The sequence below is a fragment of the Arvicanthis niloticus genome, chromosome 10 (genome assembly GCF_011762505.2).
Source record: "Arvicanthis niloticus isolate mArvNil1 chromosome 10, mArvNil1.pat.X, whole genome shotgun sequence".
Lineage (NCBI taxonomy): Eukaryota > Metazoa > Chordata > Mammalia > Rodentia > Muridae > Arvicanthis > Arvicanthis niloticus.
In genome coordinates this window covers 56847284-56866131 of record NC_047667.1, presented here as the reverse complement: position 1 = coordinate 56866131, position 18848 = coordinate 56847284, and the positions used below count along the sequence as shown (strand labels likewise).

Genomic DNA, 18848 nt, shown 5'->3' with positions numbered 1-18848 from the left:
GTTAAGGTTAGTCTGGGGGGCGGGGTCCAACTGTGTCTCCGTTGGGTTTTTCAGGAATTATTTTTCTAACTGATATGACAAAATATTTGAGAAGTGGGGCTGGAGGGGCATGGCTGGAGGGGTGTGGGTGGAAGGATGGCTCAAAAGTTAAGGTCACTTGCTGTTCTTCCAGAGCACAAGAATTTGGATCCCAGCACCCAGTGACCAATCACAGGAAGCCCAGCTTCTCCCACAGCCAGTTTTTAAGCGCACTTTATACCTAGATTTCATCTGCTTGCTGCAGCCAGCATATAAAACCTCCTTTATTCAGGTTATGTTTTTTGTTTTGGCATTTTTAATAGATAAACTTCATTCTTTTTCATTGGGTTGGTTTAGTTTTTTGAGACAGGGTTTCTCTCTGTGGAACCCTGGCTGTCCTGTAAGTTACTCTGTAGACCAGGCTGGCCTCAAACTCAGAGATCTGCCTGTCTTTGGCTCTTGAGTGTTGGGATTAAAGTCATGTGCCGCCACTACCTGGCAAGATGTTCTTTGTTCTTATACCCTGATCCATATGAGGACAAGTGCCAGAGAAACTACATTAACCTATTGGTGGTTCAGAGTGCACAATCCTTGGAAAGGAAAGTTATTCTGTATTTACTTTTTTTTTTTTTTTTTTTTTTTTTTTTTTTTTTTTTTTTTTGAGATAAACTCTTAGTATGTAGCCCTGGCTGCCCTGCAACTGCCAGCATGGAAGTCACAAAGATCTCCCTGCCCCTGCCCCTGCCCCTGCCCCTGCCCCTGCCCCTGCCCCTGCCCCTGCCCCTGCCCCTGCCCCTGCCCCTGCCCCTGCCCCTGCCCCTGCCCCTGCCCCTGCCCCTGCCCCTGCCCCTGCCCCTGCCCCTGCCCCTGCCCCTGCCCCTGCCCCTGCCCCTGCCCCTGCCCCTGCCCCTGCCCCTGCCCCTGCCCCTGCCCCTGCCCCTGCCCCTGCCCCTGCCCCTGCCCCTGCCCCTGCCCCTGCCCCTGCCCCTGCCCCTGCCCCTGCCCCTGCCCCTGCCCCTGCCCCTGCCCCTGCCCCTGCCCCTGCCCCTGCCCCGTCTGATTGCTGAGATTTAAAGTGTGTACCACAATACCCAGCCTCATTTACAGCCAATATTATCATAGCACAATCATGATCAGAGAGGACAACCAGCTCTCCTGATAGGCAAGGCACCTTGAAAGACTTGCCCTAGGGATATCCTGGTAACTGCTGTTAAGGGAAACACTCCTTCCTAGAGGGAGGCTCATGAGACTCAAAAAGATCTTCACCACGTTTCTGGGAAAGCTGAAACGTCAGGATTCACAGAGGTCTTCTCCACATGGATTTAGAGTCAACACAAAGATGGAGGTGCCTAGAGGAGACTTCCCAACCCAACAAGGTGCCTGCCGGATATGTAGAGAGTCCAGAACTGCAGCTTCAAGACTTAGCATCCATGTTTGGGAGAGCTTTCAAGTGATGTAGCTGCCTGTGGGTCATCCATGCTACTATAAGTGACCTCAGTAAACTCATTGGTTCACCAAGATGGACGTTGATACAATTGTCCCTTTGGTCTGTCATCTGGTTCCTATCTGAGGTTGGGTCTCTGTCTGGGGTAAATAAACATTCGTGTCTTGTCATGGCTCCCAAGGGAAAGCCTCATACAGCAGTGATACAGCACTTGACCATATGCTGTGCTTATACTGCTCTTTCCTGAGTCCAGGATGTTGTACCTAGACCTCCTTCTGTCTACCCTACCTCTGGACCCGACCCGCACCCTCACCTGTCAGTTCCTGGTAAAATTAGAGCCACAGCACAGTCTGAGGGACCTAAAAAAGGAACGAAAACCTCTATGTTTACCCAGGCAACAATACTTCAGAGGTTGGACTCAGGGAAATGTCAAGCATAGAAGTTGTTGCAGAGCAGACACAGTGGTGTACCTGAAGCAACACAATGCATGGTTGAGGGAGATGTTGTTGGAGCTCACCATGGGTTTTTAGTTTGTTTTCAAGATGAGAATCTTGCTATGTAGACCAGGCTGGCCTCCTCCCTTGACCTCCCAAGTGCTTGGATTGTAGATGTGTGCCCCAAAGACCAGCACACACGGCCTTTATAAAGGACTTCCTAAGCCCAGAAGGTTGTGTCAAGGTTAAGGTGAACAAGCTGGTCTACAACTGCAAAAGAAAAAGTGATGGGGAAAGGAAGAGATACAGGGAGGGAAGGAGGGAAGGAGGGAAGGAGGGAAGGAGGGAAGGAGGGAAGGAGGGAAGGAGGGAAGGAGGAATTTTCTCATGATAGAACAGAGATCTCATTAGAAGATTTACCATTTAAATTCTACAGTGTTCCCCAGGAAAACAAATATGAGGGCAGTAAGATAGCTCAGTAGGTAAAAACATGCATTGCAAAAACCCCAATAACCAGAGTCTGATCCCTGAAATCCATTTTGGAAGGAGAGAACCAGCCAACCAAAAGTTGCCCTCTGTTGATTTCTGCATACATGTAGGTGTATGTACATATAAACATGTATGCACATATACAATATGTATATGTACAACAATAATAAAATCTTTTTAAAAAAGAAAATAAAACATGAAACTTATGTAGACCATGTGAGATGATCTAGTGGTGTCTGTTACACGAGGAACATTTTCCATTGGCCAAAGCTGAAAACTCTAGAAAATAGTGTATTGACTTATGTTTTACTTCAAGAAATTGCCATATTTTTCTTTATTGATTACCTTTATTAAACCAATAAATTTAGTTACAGGAATGGGCTTTTCTGTAATGTAAAGTTTCTCTAAATAGAAATATAAAGATTCTACTTTCAGATCTTAAATGATATTTGAAAATTGTGATGGGAATAAAATGGCAAACCAGTTTTTATAGAGACACTAAATATATCTGATTACTGAGCTAAAGAGTCTTGTGAAGAAAAAACACTAACACTTTAAACGTTTTATGTATGTCTTCTAAAATTTTTAAATTATATTTGTAACTGGTAATTATATTTTTATTGGACATTCTATTCTGGAGAATCAGAAACAAGGGAGGTCACATATTGAGCCTGCCTGAAGCCATTTGAGCCTGCTGTCATTCATCCATCCCTTCAAGTATCCTGTACCACTTCAAATTCTGGGGGAGTTCACATTGGAATGGGCTTCCACACTAGTCCCAGAAACCTCTCATTTTCCCCATGCATAATGGCTCATTGCTCAGTCTCTGCGAGGGCCTTATGGTCCATTTGCAATTCTATGTGCATGCACCAGCTGAAAAGCAAGTGCCCAGCGATGTGTTTTGTCCCTTTGTCTGTGTCACTTGTGGTTGTATTCTACCCTCAAAAACATATCTTCTCACGCACGGTTGGAGAGATGGCTCGGCAGTTAAAAGCACAAACTAATTTTGTGGAGGACCAGAGTTCAGTTCCCAGCACCCCCATCAGGTGGCTCTCAACTTCTGAGAACTCCAGCTTCAAGGGACCTGATGCCCTAGACTGGCCTGCATGGAAACCTGTATTTACACACACATACTCAAACACAGAGACAAACACACCTACACATAGTGAAAAAAAAAAACAAAACCTTTCTTTAAAATGTGTTTTCTCTTTCTTAGCTCTTGGCGTTTCCTCCTCACAGTGCCTTTGGTCTTCCCAGCAAGCTTGGGAGGACATCCCTGGCCTTGCTGTCTTTTTGAATGAGAACATTTTCTGGGGTAGCACCATTCAAATATGTCTCCTTCATAAAGTTAGTCTGCCAAGTTCATTGCCTTGACCCCAATTTTATAAAGATTCAGAGACATAGGGAAATTAGTGGCTCATTATCTTTAACTAATTCCTAGACCAGGCCTTCAGCTGGCTAGTCCAGGCCTTCAGATGGCTAGTCTGGACCTTTGTTTGGCTAGTCCAGCCTTCAGCTGCTAGACCAGGCCTTCAGCTGGCTAGTCCAGGCCGTTGGCTGTCTACATTCCCTGCCTCTGCTGCTGTTGTTCTGGTAGGGGAGCAGTTGCTACCTGAAAACCCAATGGACAAAGCTGGGCAGCCTGTCTCATGGAGACTGAGCTGCACAGACCACACCCTGAAATCTGTTTTGTTGCAAAACACCAAATATTTGGCTTCAGTGAAAATAGTGCCAAGATAAATTCAGCCCGCCCAGAAACAGGAACCCAATCACACAGCCGTGTATTGGTGGCAATTGCAGATGTTTGAGTTTCTTTCTGTGTATGATTAAAACGTAGGATAATATTTGTCAGAGCTGAACAAATAGTGCATGCTGGCAGGAAATAGGACCTTGTATTCGATTCACTCCCAAAGAAAGTGCACAGTGACAGGACTTTCTTAACAGTGGGGAGGGAGTTAGCTCAACTGGCCCAGCCCAATACAAATCCCCTATGTTTCTCAGAACAAGAAGCTCCCTGATATCCACTTCTACCATCAAACCCTTTCCTGACAACCTCAGAGCTGTCTGTGTCTAAATTCTTGTCTTTGTATTCAAGGGTGTTCATAATCCTCACCACCTGGTTTGTCTTCCTTCAGTGTTTACAAGCCTTCAATGTGGTTAGAGGAAGTCTTCTTACTGTTTTTTTTTTCCCCAGTGCTTTCTGCCTTTAATCTCAGCACTTGGAGGTAGACACAGGTGGATCTCTGTGAGTTCTAGGTCAGCCTGGTCTACAGAATGGGTTCAAGCACAGCCAGGGCTCTATAGAGGGACACTGTCTCATCAATCAATCAATCAATCAATCAATCAAAAACATTTTTCTAGTTTTACTAAAAGAAGTATAGTACTTTAAAAATTTTTAAATAATATCTTTTAATTATGTGTATCTGCATGCATGGCTGTGTGCAGGTTTGTGCACATGTCTGCAGGTCAGAAGAGAGTGTTGAATACCCTGTGGCCAGAGCACAGGTGGTTGTAAGCACCCAACATTGGTGCTAGGAATGGAACTCAGGTCCTCTGCAAGAGGACTCTTCATGTCAAGCCATTCCTCCAGCTGTGTGGTACTTTTGGCTGTTAGATTAGTCTATAGTGTAGCTTGAACCTGTTATCTAAGAAAAGTGGTTTTGGTCTGTTAATAGAAAAGCATTCTGACAGACTAGAACAAAGAGCATTCTGTGAGATTCTGCCTTGACTATTTCTGGGGTGACTGGTAAAGGGCTTCCGCGTCAGGAGGTATGGTCATCAGACCATGGATAATGAACATACAGAGGAGTGGGATGTGCATGGGGGGGCTTCTCACCACACTCTGGGGTCTCGAGAGCCTCTATAGCCCTTCCCTCTGTGTCTGCCAGATAGTAATCTCAATCCCAAACCCCACAGCATTCATCTCTCTACTACCTGCCCTCACTTAGCCTGTGCCCTACTATGCTCCTGTGTTGTCCTACTGTGCTTTATAAACTCAGTAGATTCCTGATCCTCATGGAGCCTGGAAATGATTTTCTTTTTGCTTTTAAATTTTTATGAGATAGTTTGATAGTTTATTTAATGCATTTGTTTAGTTCGCTGTGTTGTGTCATTTTGCTGTAGATTAAGAACAAGTGCTTAACAACTAGAATTATAGCTTCATAGGAAGCTCAAAACCAGTCTGGGATATACAAAACCCTGTTTAAAAGATAGAAAAAAAGGATGGAAAGAAGGAAGGAAGAGAGAGAGAGAGAGAGAGAGAGAGAGAGAGAGAGAGAGAGAGAGAGAGAGAGAAAAGACAGGGCTGGAGGAATGGTTCAGTGATTAACAGCACTGACAGCTCTTCCAGAGGACACATGGTTCAATTCCCAGCATCCACATGGCCTGTCGAAAGCCATATGGAACTGCAGTCTGCAGTTCTAGAAATCTGACTCCCTCTTCTGGCTTCTGTCGGGCACAGACATTCTTTTTTTTTTTTTTTTTTTGCCTTTTGAGACAGGGTTTCTCTGTTGACCAGGCTGGCCTCGAACTCAGAAATCCACCTGCCTCTGCCTCCCAAGTGCTGGGATTAAAGGCGTACACCACCACTGCCCGGCGGGCTCAGACATTCTTACAGGCAAGATGCCCACATGCATAGGATAATAATAAATAAGTCTCAAAAAAAAAAACCTTAGAACAACAGAAAGCTAGAAATGGCCCTGATATACCAGGTGTGTGTGTGTGTGTGTGTGTGTGTGTGTGTGTGTATCAGAAGATATGAAGATATGTACATAGAAATTATCAAAAGATGTGCTTTTCTAAAAGCCAAAAAAAAAAAAAAAAAAAAAAAAAAAAACAAAAACCAAAAGACTACTAACTAAGGATTTGTGATATGAGAACCCCTGACCCCTGAGGATAGAGGACTGTGAATAGGAAGGGAACAAAGCATAAGGATCCAGGAGTTATGGCCTTGCCTGGGCAGGAAAGTTGCCTTTAGAACCAGTAGATGGATTCTTTCCAGTCTCAAAATGGAAATGGGCACAGAGGGGCGGGGGAATGCTTAACAAAACCAGCTCAAAGGCCTTCAGGAAATATCTGTTTCAGTCAGTTCTCCCACCAAAGCCTCTGTTTTGTCTTCCCAAATTGTTCCAACTGAAGACTAGGCCTCAAAAGTGAGACCAGGGTCTAACCAGAGAGGTGTCTAGAGAATCCATGTTGGATATGTATAAGAGGCGGTTCTCTCTGGTACTATAATGAGTGTTCATACTCCTGCAAGGAAGAAGTGTAAGCCTTTTTCATTGGGCAACAAAGTAGCATCTCATTTCTAAATCGTTGGTGATTGCTGGGACACAAGCCCCTCAGGTAGACATTTTCCATGGTACAGGTAAGTGCAGGTTTCCTCAAAGTCCAAACTGGTCACAGATTGTAATGTTTAGTAAGGAATCATTTGCAAGTCTCAGTAAGAAGACACTTCTCTTTTCAACTGTATTTTTACATAGTCGTTTGTATTTTTTTCAGGAGGCTATAACTTCTACTGGCCTGGAGACAAAAGATAGTAGCTTTGTTTGTTTGTTTGTTTGTTTGTTATAACAGGGTCTTGCTATGTAGCCATGGCTGGCCAGGAGTTCACTATGTAGATCAGGTTGGCCTCAAACTCACAGCAGTCCTTCTGTCTCTGATGTCTGAATGTAGGAATTACAGTCATGAGCTACCACCTACGGCTAACTGGAGTTTTTATTTTAATTGTATCTGTGTAATAGATTTCAGTAGAGTTGGTCCAACTTACAGAAGTTTAAAAAAAGAAGAAGAATCTGATCATTTCTATTTAATATTATACATTTACCTTGTATGGGCATTTTCCAACTTTATTTAGGTATCAATCATATTTAAGTGTTTAAATACTCCACTTTCACATATTTAGACACAGACATGGATGAAACCCTATCACACAATGAAAAGGGGGACAGACACCCCTCTTTACTACACATCTCCTGTGCCCACCCTTTCCTTATCTATCATATTACTTACTTTTCTGTTACAGTGATAAAATTCTATGACCAAAAGCCATTTATTCAAGAATAAGTTCACCTTAGTTTACAGTTCCCAAGGGGAAGTCTATACTAAGGGGGAAGGCAAGACAGTGGCAAGCAGGAGCAGGAATCTGGCTGATCACATCACAAGGGTACCCCAGAGCAGATGGCAAACCAGAAGTGGGGTAAGGCTATCAACTTTCAAACCCCTCCCCTAGTGACACGCTTCCTTCCAACAAGCTACACCACCTAAAGGTTCCATTACCGCCTGAAACAGCGCCACCATCTGGTGATCAGTGTTCAAACACATATGCCTATGGGGGACATTCCTCCTTCAAACTACTACACCTGGCCTTCCACCAGGCAACTATCCAGCTGTGTTGAACTTTGTAGCACTTTCTCTAAGTAGAGTTTCACAGTGGGTGTCTTTGTCTAGCTTATGACACTCCACTAGCTATTGCTAGTCTCAGTAGTCCATCATCTTGTCAGTCACAGCTTGGGGTTTTGCTTTATTTTACTGTTTCAAACAAAGCCACTGTGACTGCTTGTTTCCTTTCTCTCGGGTAAAGAAAGGCTGGGTGTGTATAGCAGATGTGTCTTATATTCAGGAAATCACCAAGGTGTTTTCCAACAACTCATACTGTTGGTTACACCATTCACGTTGTAGCCAGCAGTGCTGTGAGATTTCTAGCAGTCTTCATCTTTGGGAGCATTTGTCAGCACCAAGCCTGTTAATTGGAGCCATTGTAGCGTGTGTGTGTGTGTGTGTGTGTGTGTGTGTGTGTGTGTGTGTGTGTGAATGTGGCTTACATTTACACCTCACCAGTGACTTGCACAGTTGCTGTGCATGTATCAATTTTGCTCACTGTTTCTACCTGGGTTGCTTTGTTATTAATCAGTTGGGAGAGCATTCGTATATCTTAGATCTAATTCCTTTATAGACATGTTCTGCAAACACCCTACTCCATTTAATTTGCATTTGCATTTTCACCCATTGAATATGGAAGTCACAATATAAGTTTCTATTTAACTAAATTCAACTTCCTGATTCATTCATTTCAAAATTCGTGCTTTTTTTTTTTTTAAAAAAAATACCATTTCTCTTTCTTTCTTTTTTAAAGATTGATTGATTTATTTAATGTATGTGAGTACACTGTCTTCAGACACACCAGAAGAGAGCATCAGATCCCATTACAGATGGTTGTGAGCCACCATGCAGTTGCTGGGAATTGAACTCAGGACCTCTGGAAGAGCAGTCAATGCTCTTAACCACTGAGCCATCTCTCCAGCCCCAAGTTTGTGCTTTTTATAATTTCAAGTCCTTTTTACCAAACCTAAGTTCACAGTTTGTCCTGTGTCACCTTCCAGGACTTTTGGTCCCTACATTCAGGTCTGTGGCCTGACCCCTGCACTGTGTGGGGTCCCATTGTTCCTTCCCTTTACCAGCAACTGGAACTGTCTGCTTTAGTATAGCCTCCCTAGCAAGCTGGAAGCAGCAACTCGTGGCGGCTTCTGCTTCACATTTCTAAAGGCTCATGTTACAGAATATCCTTTCATCTCTTTACAAGCCTTGAGGCATTTTCTACATTGCCTTTTATTAGTGAATTGTAAGAATTGCTTATGCATCCTAGATACAAACCCCTTACCAACTGTATGAATTGCACTTATTTTCTTCTGAGAAAAAGTTTGAGTCAAGGTTCTCATGTAGCCTAGGTTAGCTTTGAACTTGCTACTTAGCCTAGGCACACCTTAATACTCTTTACCTTCTTGACTGTGCTTCCTGAGTACAAGGACCAACATGGCCATTATTTTCTTCCCTCGATGTTTTTTCACTTTCCTTTATAATATCCTGAAACAGGCGTTTTCTAACTGAAGAGGGACACTTCAGCTGCATCAACATATATTTTTCTTTGGTTGAATGTGGTTCAGTGCCACATCTCATAAGGCATACCTGATTTAAAAGTTGCCCCTATGCTGTCTTTTATTATACTTAGGGAGGGTCTGTGATCCATCTGTAGTCAATTGTAGAAGTTCATTTTAATTATTTTACATTAATAGATTTAGTCTCATACCTGAAAGACAAATCTAAGGTGTCAATTAATTTTCTTTTGGTGTCTGAACTGTAGTCATCCTTCTTTTATCTAACCAGAGCACTTCTATTATTATTAATTATTATTATTATTATTATTATTATTATTATTATTATTATTATTATTTTAGTTTGTGGTAGGTACTATGATACAAGCCAAGGGCCTTTCATATCCAAGGCAAGTGCTCTACCACTGAGCAACGTCTGTAGCCCCCAGCTTTATTTTTGGTTTTGTCTTATAAATCAGAGTCTCACTGTGCAGCCCAGACTGTCCTTGAACTCATGATCCTCCTGCCTCAGCCTCCTGAATATTACAATTACAGGTTTATATCACCAGACCTGGTTAGAAAGCTTCTTGCCGGGCGGTGGTGGCGCACGCCTTTAATCCCAGCACTTGGGAGGCAGAGGCAGGCGGATTTCTGAGTTCGAGGCCAGCCTGGTCTACAGAGTGAGTTCCAGGATAGCTAGAACTACACAGAGAAACCCTGTCTCGAAAAAAACAAAAAAAACAAAAAACAAAAAAAAAAAAAAAGAAAGCTTCTTAATGCCGATAAAGCAATGTTTTTTGCTTTTAGAAAACAGTGACTTGTGACGTACTGGATTCCTAATAAGGTGTGATAATATGCCTCTTTGTTAACTCATTACACTATTTTGTTATTTTTAATTTTAAAAACTTTTAACGAATGAATGAATTGGGTTTTGGTTCTTTTTTTTTTTTTTTGGAGACAGGTTTTCCCTGTATGGCTCTGGCTATCCTGGAACTAGATCTGTAGACCAGGTTGGCCTTGAACTGAGAGATCTGCCTGTTTCTGCCTCATAAGTGCCGGGATCAAAGGTGTGTGCCACCACCAACACAGTTTTGTCATTTTATCTTCATTCCTATGTACTCTTGGCACCTGCTCTAAGAACCCTGCAGTTTTCTCCCTTACTACTGGTTTTAAGCATTCACTGCATGGTAATTGTTTTTTCATTATTCGTGATCCTGGGATGTATTGAGCTCCCCGAGTCTGTATGTGATCATCAGTTTGAGAACGTTTCCTTCATGATTCTGCCACACATACTTTCCGATACATCTGTTTTGGAGACCTTGATTACACATATATTGGACTGGTCAAGTTGTGAGTGCTGGTGGTTCATTTCTTCAGGGTCGTTTCTGTGTTGTACTAGGGAGTTTATAACACTTCTGTAGCTCACTAGAAGTTTCTTCTGTGATGCCCACTCTGCTCTTGAGCCCATTCAATATAACTCACCCTGGCCACTGTTTTTTTTTTTTTTTTTTTTTTTTTTTTTTTTTTTTTTTTTTTTAATATTTTTGTCTTTGATAGAAGCTGTAGTCCTCAGCGAATGTCACTGCTTTCTGGACACAGTAGTTTCATTATTCATATAAAACAATTCTTCCTGGCAATTTAACTGGTAGGCTAGATACTTCTGGACAGGTGTCAGAGCAAATTTGCAATGGTATGTATTACAATACTGTCTTCTGCTTATTTCAGATACATTTGTCTTGTCTTCTCATTCACACATCAGATTTCCCAAGGTCAAGAACCTGCCATATTTTATATTTCTATGTCCTTTCCACCACAGACAACACATGTGTACTTTTAACTATTACACAGCCAGTGAAAATCCCCTTCATAGGGTTAGTGAACAATGCACATAGGTTAGAGTTTATGTTAAGTATCAGAGTCACACACTCAGATGCCACAAGCAACAACAGAGCCTAGTCACACACTAATTAACCATTCTGGTGGGAAAGAGCTGCCACTACCACCCCAGTTGTCACCTGAGAAGTTTTCTCTCGTTATCCACTAGATGGGTTAGTGTCTCTTTAAAGGAGTATGTGTTTTAGAGGAACATAAATTAAACCTCCAGAACCTGATGAGCCAATGAATAAAGGCACACGCTGCCAAGCCTGAAGATGTCACTTTGATCCCTGGAACCCATATGGTGGAAGTACAGGACAGAGGGAACTACTACTTCCAGTCATCCTCCAACCCCTGCCGTGCATCCCCACAAAAGATCAATACATTTTTTTCAGTCTTTCGTGTGATTTTATTTTTTTTCCTTTAATTGTGATAACGTGATATCCAAGTTTTGTCTTAACTGTTGGGTCTATAAACACAGGGTTAGCCATCTCACTTATAGGCAAGGCAAGTGCTACTTCTTGAAATGGCCCCACCGTGGATCCTCTGGTCACCCAATCCAAGTCACCCCCTTGACTGGCTTTATCTTCACTGTATTCTGTGGCGGCCACCTCACTGAATTTCATCACAGACTTTAACTTTTCCATGATTTCCCCGTGTTTTCCACATAGAATGTCTCTGACCTTTACTGACTTACTACCACCTATAGGCCCCTGAGACGTCTTGTCAGCACTGCCGTTCCCAGAGGCTGCACCTCCTTTCCCTCCTTTTCCGGAACCACTATTCCCCTTCAGTCACATCTCTTAACTTTGCTGTTGAACTCTCCAGGATAAATACATTTTAAAAGCAGAGCCCCAATGAGCCAAACAGTGTATTCTTTAGTAATAGGAACACTGACCCTGTATGTAAAAGTTTACTTAAATAAAAATGTCACGCTATTTTATTCTTCTTTTTCTACCAATGGAATTTTATTTAACTCTATTCTGTAGAAATAAGACGACGTTTAAATCACTCTGACCTGCCTTTGTACCCCGGTGGCACCCAGGACAACAGGAAACAGTGCAGTGAGACTGTAGTTGCTCTGACAGATATGTCCCCATCTAACCGTCAACGTGTCTGCAGATGTGTTCCTCATGTTTCGGATGCTGCTGAGGGGAAAGCACTAAGTGCCGGGTGTAGTGACTGTTTAAAGACTGTTTAAATTAGGAGTGTGATCCGAGGGGAACCGTGGTTCATGCAGCAGATCAGTGTTGAGCACATCACAAATCCCAGATATTTTCCTAGGTACCAAGGAATAGGAGGGAAAAAAAAAAAAAAAAAAAACAAAACAAAACAAATTAGGGCAGGGATGTAGCTCAGCGCTTTGCTGAGCATGCTGGGTCTACAGCGCCACGTAAGCAATAGTTCCTATGGAGCTATTTGAGGTTTGGAAAGAGTGGGGTTGTTCTGTTTGAGTGGGCCTAACAGAGGAGGGGAAGAATGCCAGGAAACAGGGTAAAGGGACAGAGGACGGGGCAGTCTGTGGTAAAGCCATTGCATGTTACTTGGAAATAAGGAGTTATAAGAAGTCTTAAGGAGAGGAGAGACACCGCTGAATTTACCCTTAAGGTTGAGACAGTGCTATTGGCAACATAAGGGCGTTCGGGTGCGACATGAAGTGGCTCTGGCCTACAGTTCTGGCAAAGGAGATGGAATTGAACACATTGGTGCTAGACTACATGGCTTTATGTCCTTTATGGACAGCGACAGAAATCCGAAGACCACTGTCTTCTTAGGATACCACTTTGTAGTTTACTGTCTCACCCACTACTCCATTGAAAGAAAAGGCCATGTGATGGAGGTCCCAAAGAACCCCATGGAGTCTGATGTGTATGTGTGCCAGGGTGGGGGTGGGAGGTTGCACGAGGATCAGTTGCACACTGTGGCCAGTCCTTTGTGGGACTTGGCGGTTCAGAACTAAAAGCAGTAGTTGGAAGAAATGATGAAGAGGGATGGCTGTTTAGCATGGACCAGAAATCCGAAGCTGAAGGAGGAAGACAGAAAGAACCTGTTGGGTTGGCGCTGAGATGCGGATGACGAACCCGGTGACGCGGAGGGTCGTCTGAGAAGGCGCCTGAGCCGAGGCTCACGATTGGGCGAGGGGAAGGTGCCTCTGACGGTTGTCAAGGTAGCAGTTCGGGAGGGATGCCAAGGCCTCCTCCAAGTCACCGCGCATCTCTTGCTGAGTCCTTGCTGACGTGTCACTCGCAGCAGCCCGCCTCCTGGGCGCCTCCCCCGGCACCGCCCGCTCCTGCCCCGCCCCCGGCACCGCCCGCCGGCGGCCTCAGCGTCACCCGCGCCCGCGGTGGCCACAACATGGCTGCGGCGCCGGGGCTGCTCTTCTGGCTGTTCGTGGTCGGGGCGCTCTGGTCGGTCCCGGGCCAGCCGGACCTCAGCCTCGGACGGCGCTTCTCGGACTTTAAAGTGTGCGGGGACGAAGAGTGCAGCAGTGAGTGCGGGATGGCGGGGTTGGCGGCGGGTTCCCGGGTGGCGGTGGTGGCCGCGCGGGTCGGAGTCCCACAGCCCGCACCTGGCCTAGGGGGTCGCAGGCCCGCGGAGCCCGCGCGGGTATGCTCTACTCGGCAGTCGTCCGGGTAGCCTTGCGGTAGAGGCCGTGCCCACCACTTGTTGCCGGGTTTGCTCTCTGCTCCTCTGACCGGGCTGGGGGGCGCCGCAGACCCAGCCGGGTTTCCAGGATGCATCTCCTTGCTTCCTTACTCCCGATCTCCGCCTTGGCTCCCGGGGTGATGGGGTGGCGCGCCCCCGCATCCTGGGCGCTCTATGCTGCAGCCAAGAGCGTCTCAACGCCGGCCGCGGGGACTTTGGTCCACGCAAGACCGAGACCCACGCGCTTAAGGATCCGGAGCGCAATCCCAGCGGCCGATTGACGGCGGGGTTCCTCCAGAAGGCACCCCGACGCGCTGCCTCTTCCCCTCTTGGCTCGCATCACTTTTGGAACCAGAGGAACCGGAGTTTAGGTTTGGGATGAGTCCCGAGGCCAAGCAAGCAGTGTGTATTCTGAGGTCTCCCTGGTTTTCTCCTTCAGTCCTGTCGCTCTTTTGCATAGAAGCTTCTTGCCAGCTCCCAAGTAGGGCTGCGGGAAGGTCAAAATCTTTCGTTCTTAAAGAGGCCAAGTTGCTGCACCTGTCACTACCTGAGAACCGCAGCCGCCTTCTCTGTGCGCAGTCGCGTCCTCGTCCTAGGTTGGAGGTGCCAGGGTTGGAGGTGGGCCATGGGGAAGGTTAAGATTAGAAGAGGGCTATTACTGTAACGGCGATAATAAATACTACAAGGGTCTCAGGAGTCAGTCCAGCCTTTTCCTTAGTCCCCTATGTTGCTGGGACCCATTCCTGCCCAGAGTAATTCATACTGTTTTTAGGTTGGTCTCCAGCAACTGTGTAACTCACTGACAATGATGTCCTTAATAAACCACAAGCAGTACATACAGAAAATTACTCATTCTAAAAGAGTAAGAAGAGTGCAGGTTAGCCATTTATATTTCAATTGGTGTTATAAAAAAAAAAAAAAAAACAAAATTCACAACTTGAATGGTTTACCCCAATACCATTAAAGAAAAAAGGAGGTGCCTGTAATTTATGTCACCGAGATTCTAGGTCCTAGCTGGAACCCAGGGCCAATGTAAATAAACCGCGAAGGTAAAGCCACAATGGCAAAGTCTCCTTTTCATGTTCTACCACTATTTGGCTGTTGAATATTGCCAAGTGTTTTCTGTACTTTGGTGTCAAGCACTGTCTTACCTGAGTTCTTCAAAACTTGGGAGGGCCATATTACTGATGCTGCCTCAGAACTGAGACTCCTCGTGGTTGGAAGAGTTCCAGGCTATAGTGTGACTTGAGGAGTGGCCCATGCCCAAACAAATGTAAGAGACAATGATAGAAGAAGCAGGGCCCAGGTGTGTGCTGGGGGTAGGAAGTGCTTGTGATAGAGATGCCAGGTGTCAGAAAAGGTGTCACTCAGTGTGCATGTCACTCATAAATGATTGGCTGTCCTTGATACGTTACTGTACATCCTCAAGAATCTAAGGAGGGAACCAGAAACAGTGCTGTTTCCAATCTGAGTAGAATCCCCAGTCTTAAGTTCCTTTAGTCTGCCTCTTGCTCAGTCTCATCTGAACTAGGATGCTGGCATACCTGAAAATAATCTTTTATTTTAGCTTTAAAAACCAAGTTAGCCGGGCAGTGGTGGCGCACGCCTTTAATCCCAGCACTTGGGAGGCAGAGGCAGGCGGATTTCTGAGTTCAAGGCCAGCCTGGTCTACAAAGTGAGTCCAGGACAGCCAAGGCTACACAGAGAAACCCTGTCTCGAAAAACTCAACAAAACAAAACAAAACAAAACAAAAAAACCAAGTTAGCTCCTCTAAATGCATGCATGTCCCTTGAAGATGTATTTCAAAGACGTGCTTTTATACTATTGCTAATTGGCTTTTAGACAAAGTGCACTTTCCGTTACCCCGTGTCTCTGCCCTTTAATGCACTGTTAATTTCATTTGGCAAATGCTGCTTCTGTTGGTGTGATGGAAAGTTGTAGCCGCCCAGGCCACAAGTCAACTGGGTTCACCTGAAAGGGGGGGCTGGGAATGAAAGGGGAAGGAGGGCGAGAAGAGATGAGGCCAAGACAAAGTTCTCTGATCAAGGCCCCAAGCTTTAATGTTCAGCTCTCAATTTAAAGGGGAAGACCCAACCCACAACCCCTCCTGGTTTCAGATGGGTGGGATAATCCATAGTCTTCCAGGTCACTGTCGGAGATGTCTCAAGGCAAGCCCAGGGGCAGTTCTGCTTCTGTGTTCCGGGCAGCCAAGGTGGGTAACTCCACCTAGATCCTATCACTTGACGTTGTTGTGGTAACAAGCTCTCTCAGGCCTGCTCATGGTGGAGGGGAGAGTACAGAAATTCTGTATTTATATTTATCATTTATTTATTTGTTTGGGATGGAGTCTCACTATGCAGCCCTAGCTGGCCTGGAATGCACTTATAGATTAGGCTGGTCCAGAACTCATTGAGCATTTGCCTGCCTCTTCCTTCCCAGTGCTGGGATTAAAGACACGTGCTGCCATGCCCAGCCAAAGAGCTGCATTTTAAATGAGAAAATAACTTTTTGACCTTGTCACATAGTTTTGTTTGGCTCCTGACAAATGAGATACCCATCTTGAATTTTGTTTCTAGAAAAATTTGTCTTGAAAGCTTTTTTAGATTTACTAGTGTGTGTGTGTGTGTGTGTGTGTGTGTGTGTGTGTGTACGTGTACATGTGTGCATGCACGTGCACACACACAATACTGGAGGACTGACCCCAGGGCCTTGTCTATAGCACACAAGCATCAAGCATTCTACTATTGAGCTATGTCTTTGGTTCTCTTTGTACTAAGTTACCTAGGCTGCCATTGAACTCCCTCTGTACTTCAGTCAAGCCTTGAACTTATGATTCCCCTGCCTCAGCTTTATGTACTCCAGTCAAGCCTTGAACTTATGATTCCCCTGCCTCAGCTTCCTGAATAGTGGAATCATAGGTTTACATCACCAGGCCTGGTAGGAAATCTTCTTAATGCTGAGACGTCCATGTTACTTGCTTTTAGAAAACACTGCCTTGTGATTGATTGAGCCTCTAATAGAATGTGATCATCTGCCTCCCTGTTAACTCATCCAGACACCGTGCAGAGACAACAACTTAGCCACAAATGAAACTGGCCGTGTTTACTGCCGCGAAGAAACAGTTGCAGCCACTTACAGGCAGTGCCTGTTAGTGGTTAGTTCAAGTTTAATTGACCCCTTGGGGATTCCTGGGCATTCTTCCTGGCTCCCTGTTATCTCCACAGTTAGCTATGTTTAAACCAGTTAGCACCTGCACCTGCATTTACACATCCGCAAACGAAGCTTTTTTATGATTATGAAACAGGAAAAAAAAAAGGGGTGGGTGGGTGGGTGGGTGGGTAGGCGAGAAGATCAGAGAGGAAAAACAGAGTTGACCTGAGAGCGGCGATCCGTGGTAGTGGGCACACGGTTTTCAGTTCCTCAGGCTTAGCCAGAGAGAAAAGCAGAAAGTTTCCCTCGTCTGATTGTAGGAGAGAATGTGACTTATAGCAATGAGGTTCTGGGGACTTTAGACACTTGGAGCATGTGAGCTGAGGTTAATTCCAGCAGAGTACTGGGAAGGCTTGATTATTGTTTGCAATGGGATGCTTATATTTCCTGAAAAATCTCTAAGAGCTGATTGGTAATGCTTGCCTAAGATGCACAAAACCCTGACCATGAGCTCCAGCGTGTGCCTGAAATCCCACACTGGAGAGATGAAGGCAGGAGGATGAGGAGCCCTGGGGCCATCCTTGGGTACCAAAAAAGTTTAAGGCCAGCTTGGGATGCCTGTAACCCCACCTTTAAAAAAATTAAAAAGGGTGCGGGAGGCTGTGGAAATCCTAATATTATTTTGTTCTTTTGTATTTCTGTATGCAGTGTTGATGTACCGTGGTAAAGCTCTTGAGGACTTCACAGGCCCTGATTGTCGTTTTGTGAATTTTAAAAAAGGTGATGATGTCTATGTCTACTACAAACTGGCAGGAGGAGCCCCTGAAGTTTGGGCTGGAACTGTAAGTAAAATGGTGAAAAGCCTTATTTTCTTATTTTTGTTGGATTTTTGTAGCACTGCAGATTTAAATCCCTTTAGTTGAGGTTGCCGAGGGTGTCTTTCCTAGACTGTAAACAGAAGGCAGCCCTGTGGTCCTAGCAGGCCTTAGGCCTGGCACAAAGTAGGGGTAAGGCAGAGGTTTCTGAAATAGAACTGAACTGGTTCTGGCTACTGCTCCACAGCTAGATAGGAAGCTGCCTGTACAATGTAAGTCAAAATGGCAAAGACCTGAAAAGCTTTCCTTGCTTCAAGAAAGAAGTATTTGTGGTCACTAATCTTGTAAGCTATGTGCAAGACAGTGCTTCATGTGTGCAGGGTTAAAGTTGACTTTGTACAACATTTCTCTGTAAAAGTAGTCTGTCAAAAAGCTGAAACAGGGCAGGGAGATAGCTTGGTCAGGACCAGAGTTTGATCCCCAGAACCTACTTTTAAAAGCCAAGCTTCATGGGTTGTGCTTATAATGCCAGAGTCAGGGATGCGCTGGAGAGGTGGACCCCTAGGACTCACAGACTAGCCAGCCTCATCTTCTCAGAGAGAGAAAAACCACAAGGTGAGACGTGAGTAAGGGAGAAGCAGGCAGACCTCTGCGAATTTGATGCCATCCTGGTCTACATAGCCAGTTTCAGGCTAGCCTGGCCTACATAGTGACACCCTATCTCAAACCACAAAAACCAAAAAACAAACCCCACAAAAAACAAACAAACAAAAAACCCCAAACTTACAAAGTAGACAGCACTTGAGAAATGACAGTGAGGTTGTCCTGTGGCCTTCACACATGTGTCCCACACACATACACACACACCTACACACACATGTACACACATACTCTAACACACACATGCACACACACATTTACCACACATACACACACGTGCACCACACATTCTAACACACACACGTGCACACACACATATATTCATACACATGTAACACACACACACTCAACTGCGTGCACACACATACACTCACATGCATGTACCACACACACACACACACACTTGCACACACATACACTCAACTGTACACACACACCTATCCCTGTACA

General features: G+C 44.9%; 1 protein-coding gene and 1 pseudogene across 5 annotated transcripts in view; one reads left to right on the top strand and one right to left on the bottom strand.

Moving 5' to 3' along the window:
- Positions 1–11503: 11503 nt before the first annotated feature.
- On the bottom strand, positions 11504–12448 carry LOC117715943 (peptidyl-prolyl cis-trans isomerase NIMA-interacting 4 pseudogene; annotated as a pseudogene).
- Positions 12449–13264: 816 nt separating this feature from the next.
- The window catches only part of Mia3 (MIA SH3 domain ER export factor 3), a 40816-nt gene continuing 35232 nt past the window's right edge, over positions 13265–18848 (top strand). For 2 of the 5 annotated variants that reach the window (XM_034513579.2, XM_034513577.2), the window contains exons 1-2: positions 13265–13614; positions 17632–17765. In XM_034513579.2, coding sequence (XP_034369470.2) covers positions 13311–13614; positions 17632–17765 — 438 coding nt within the window. In that variant the 5' untranslated portion in view covers positions 13265–13310. The remainder of the gene's footprint in view (positions 13615–17631; positions 17766–18848) is intronic. The other 3 variants (XM_076941570.1, XM_034513575.2, XM_034513578.2) reach the window with 3 other exon arrangements.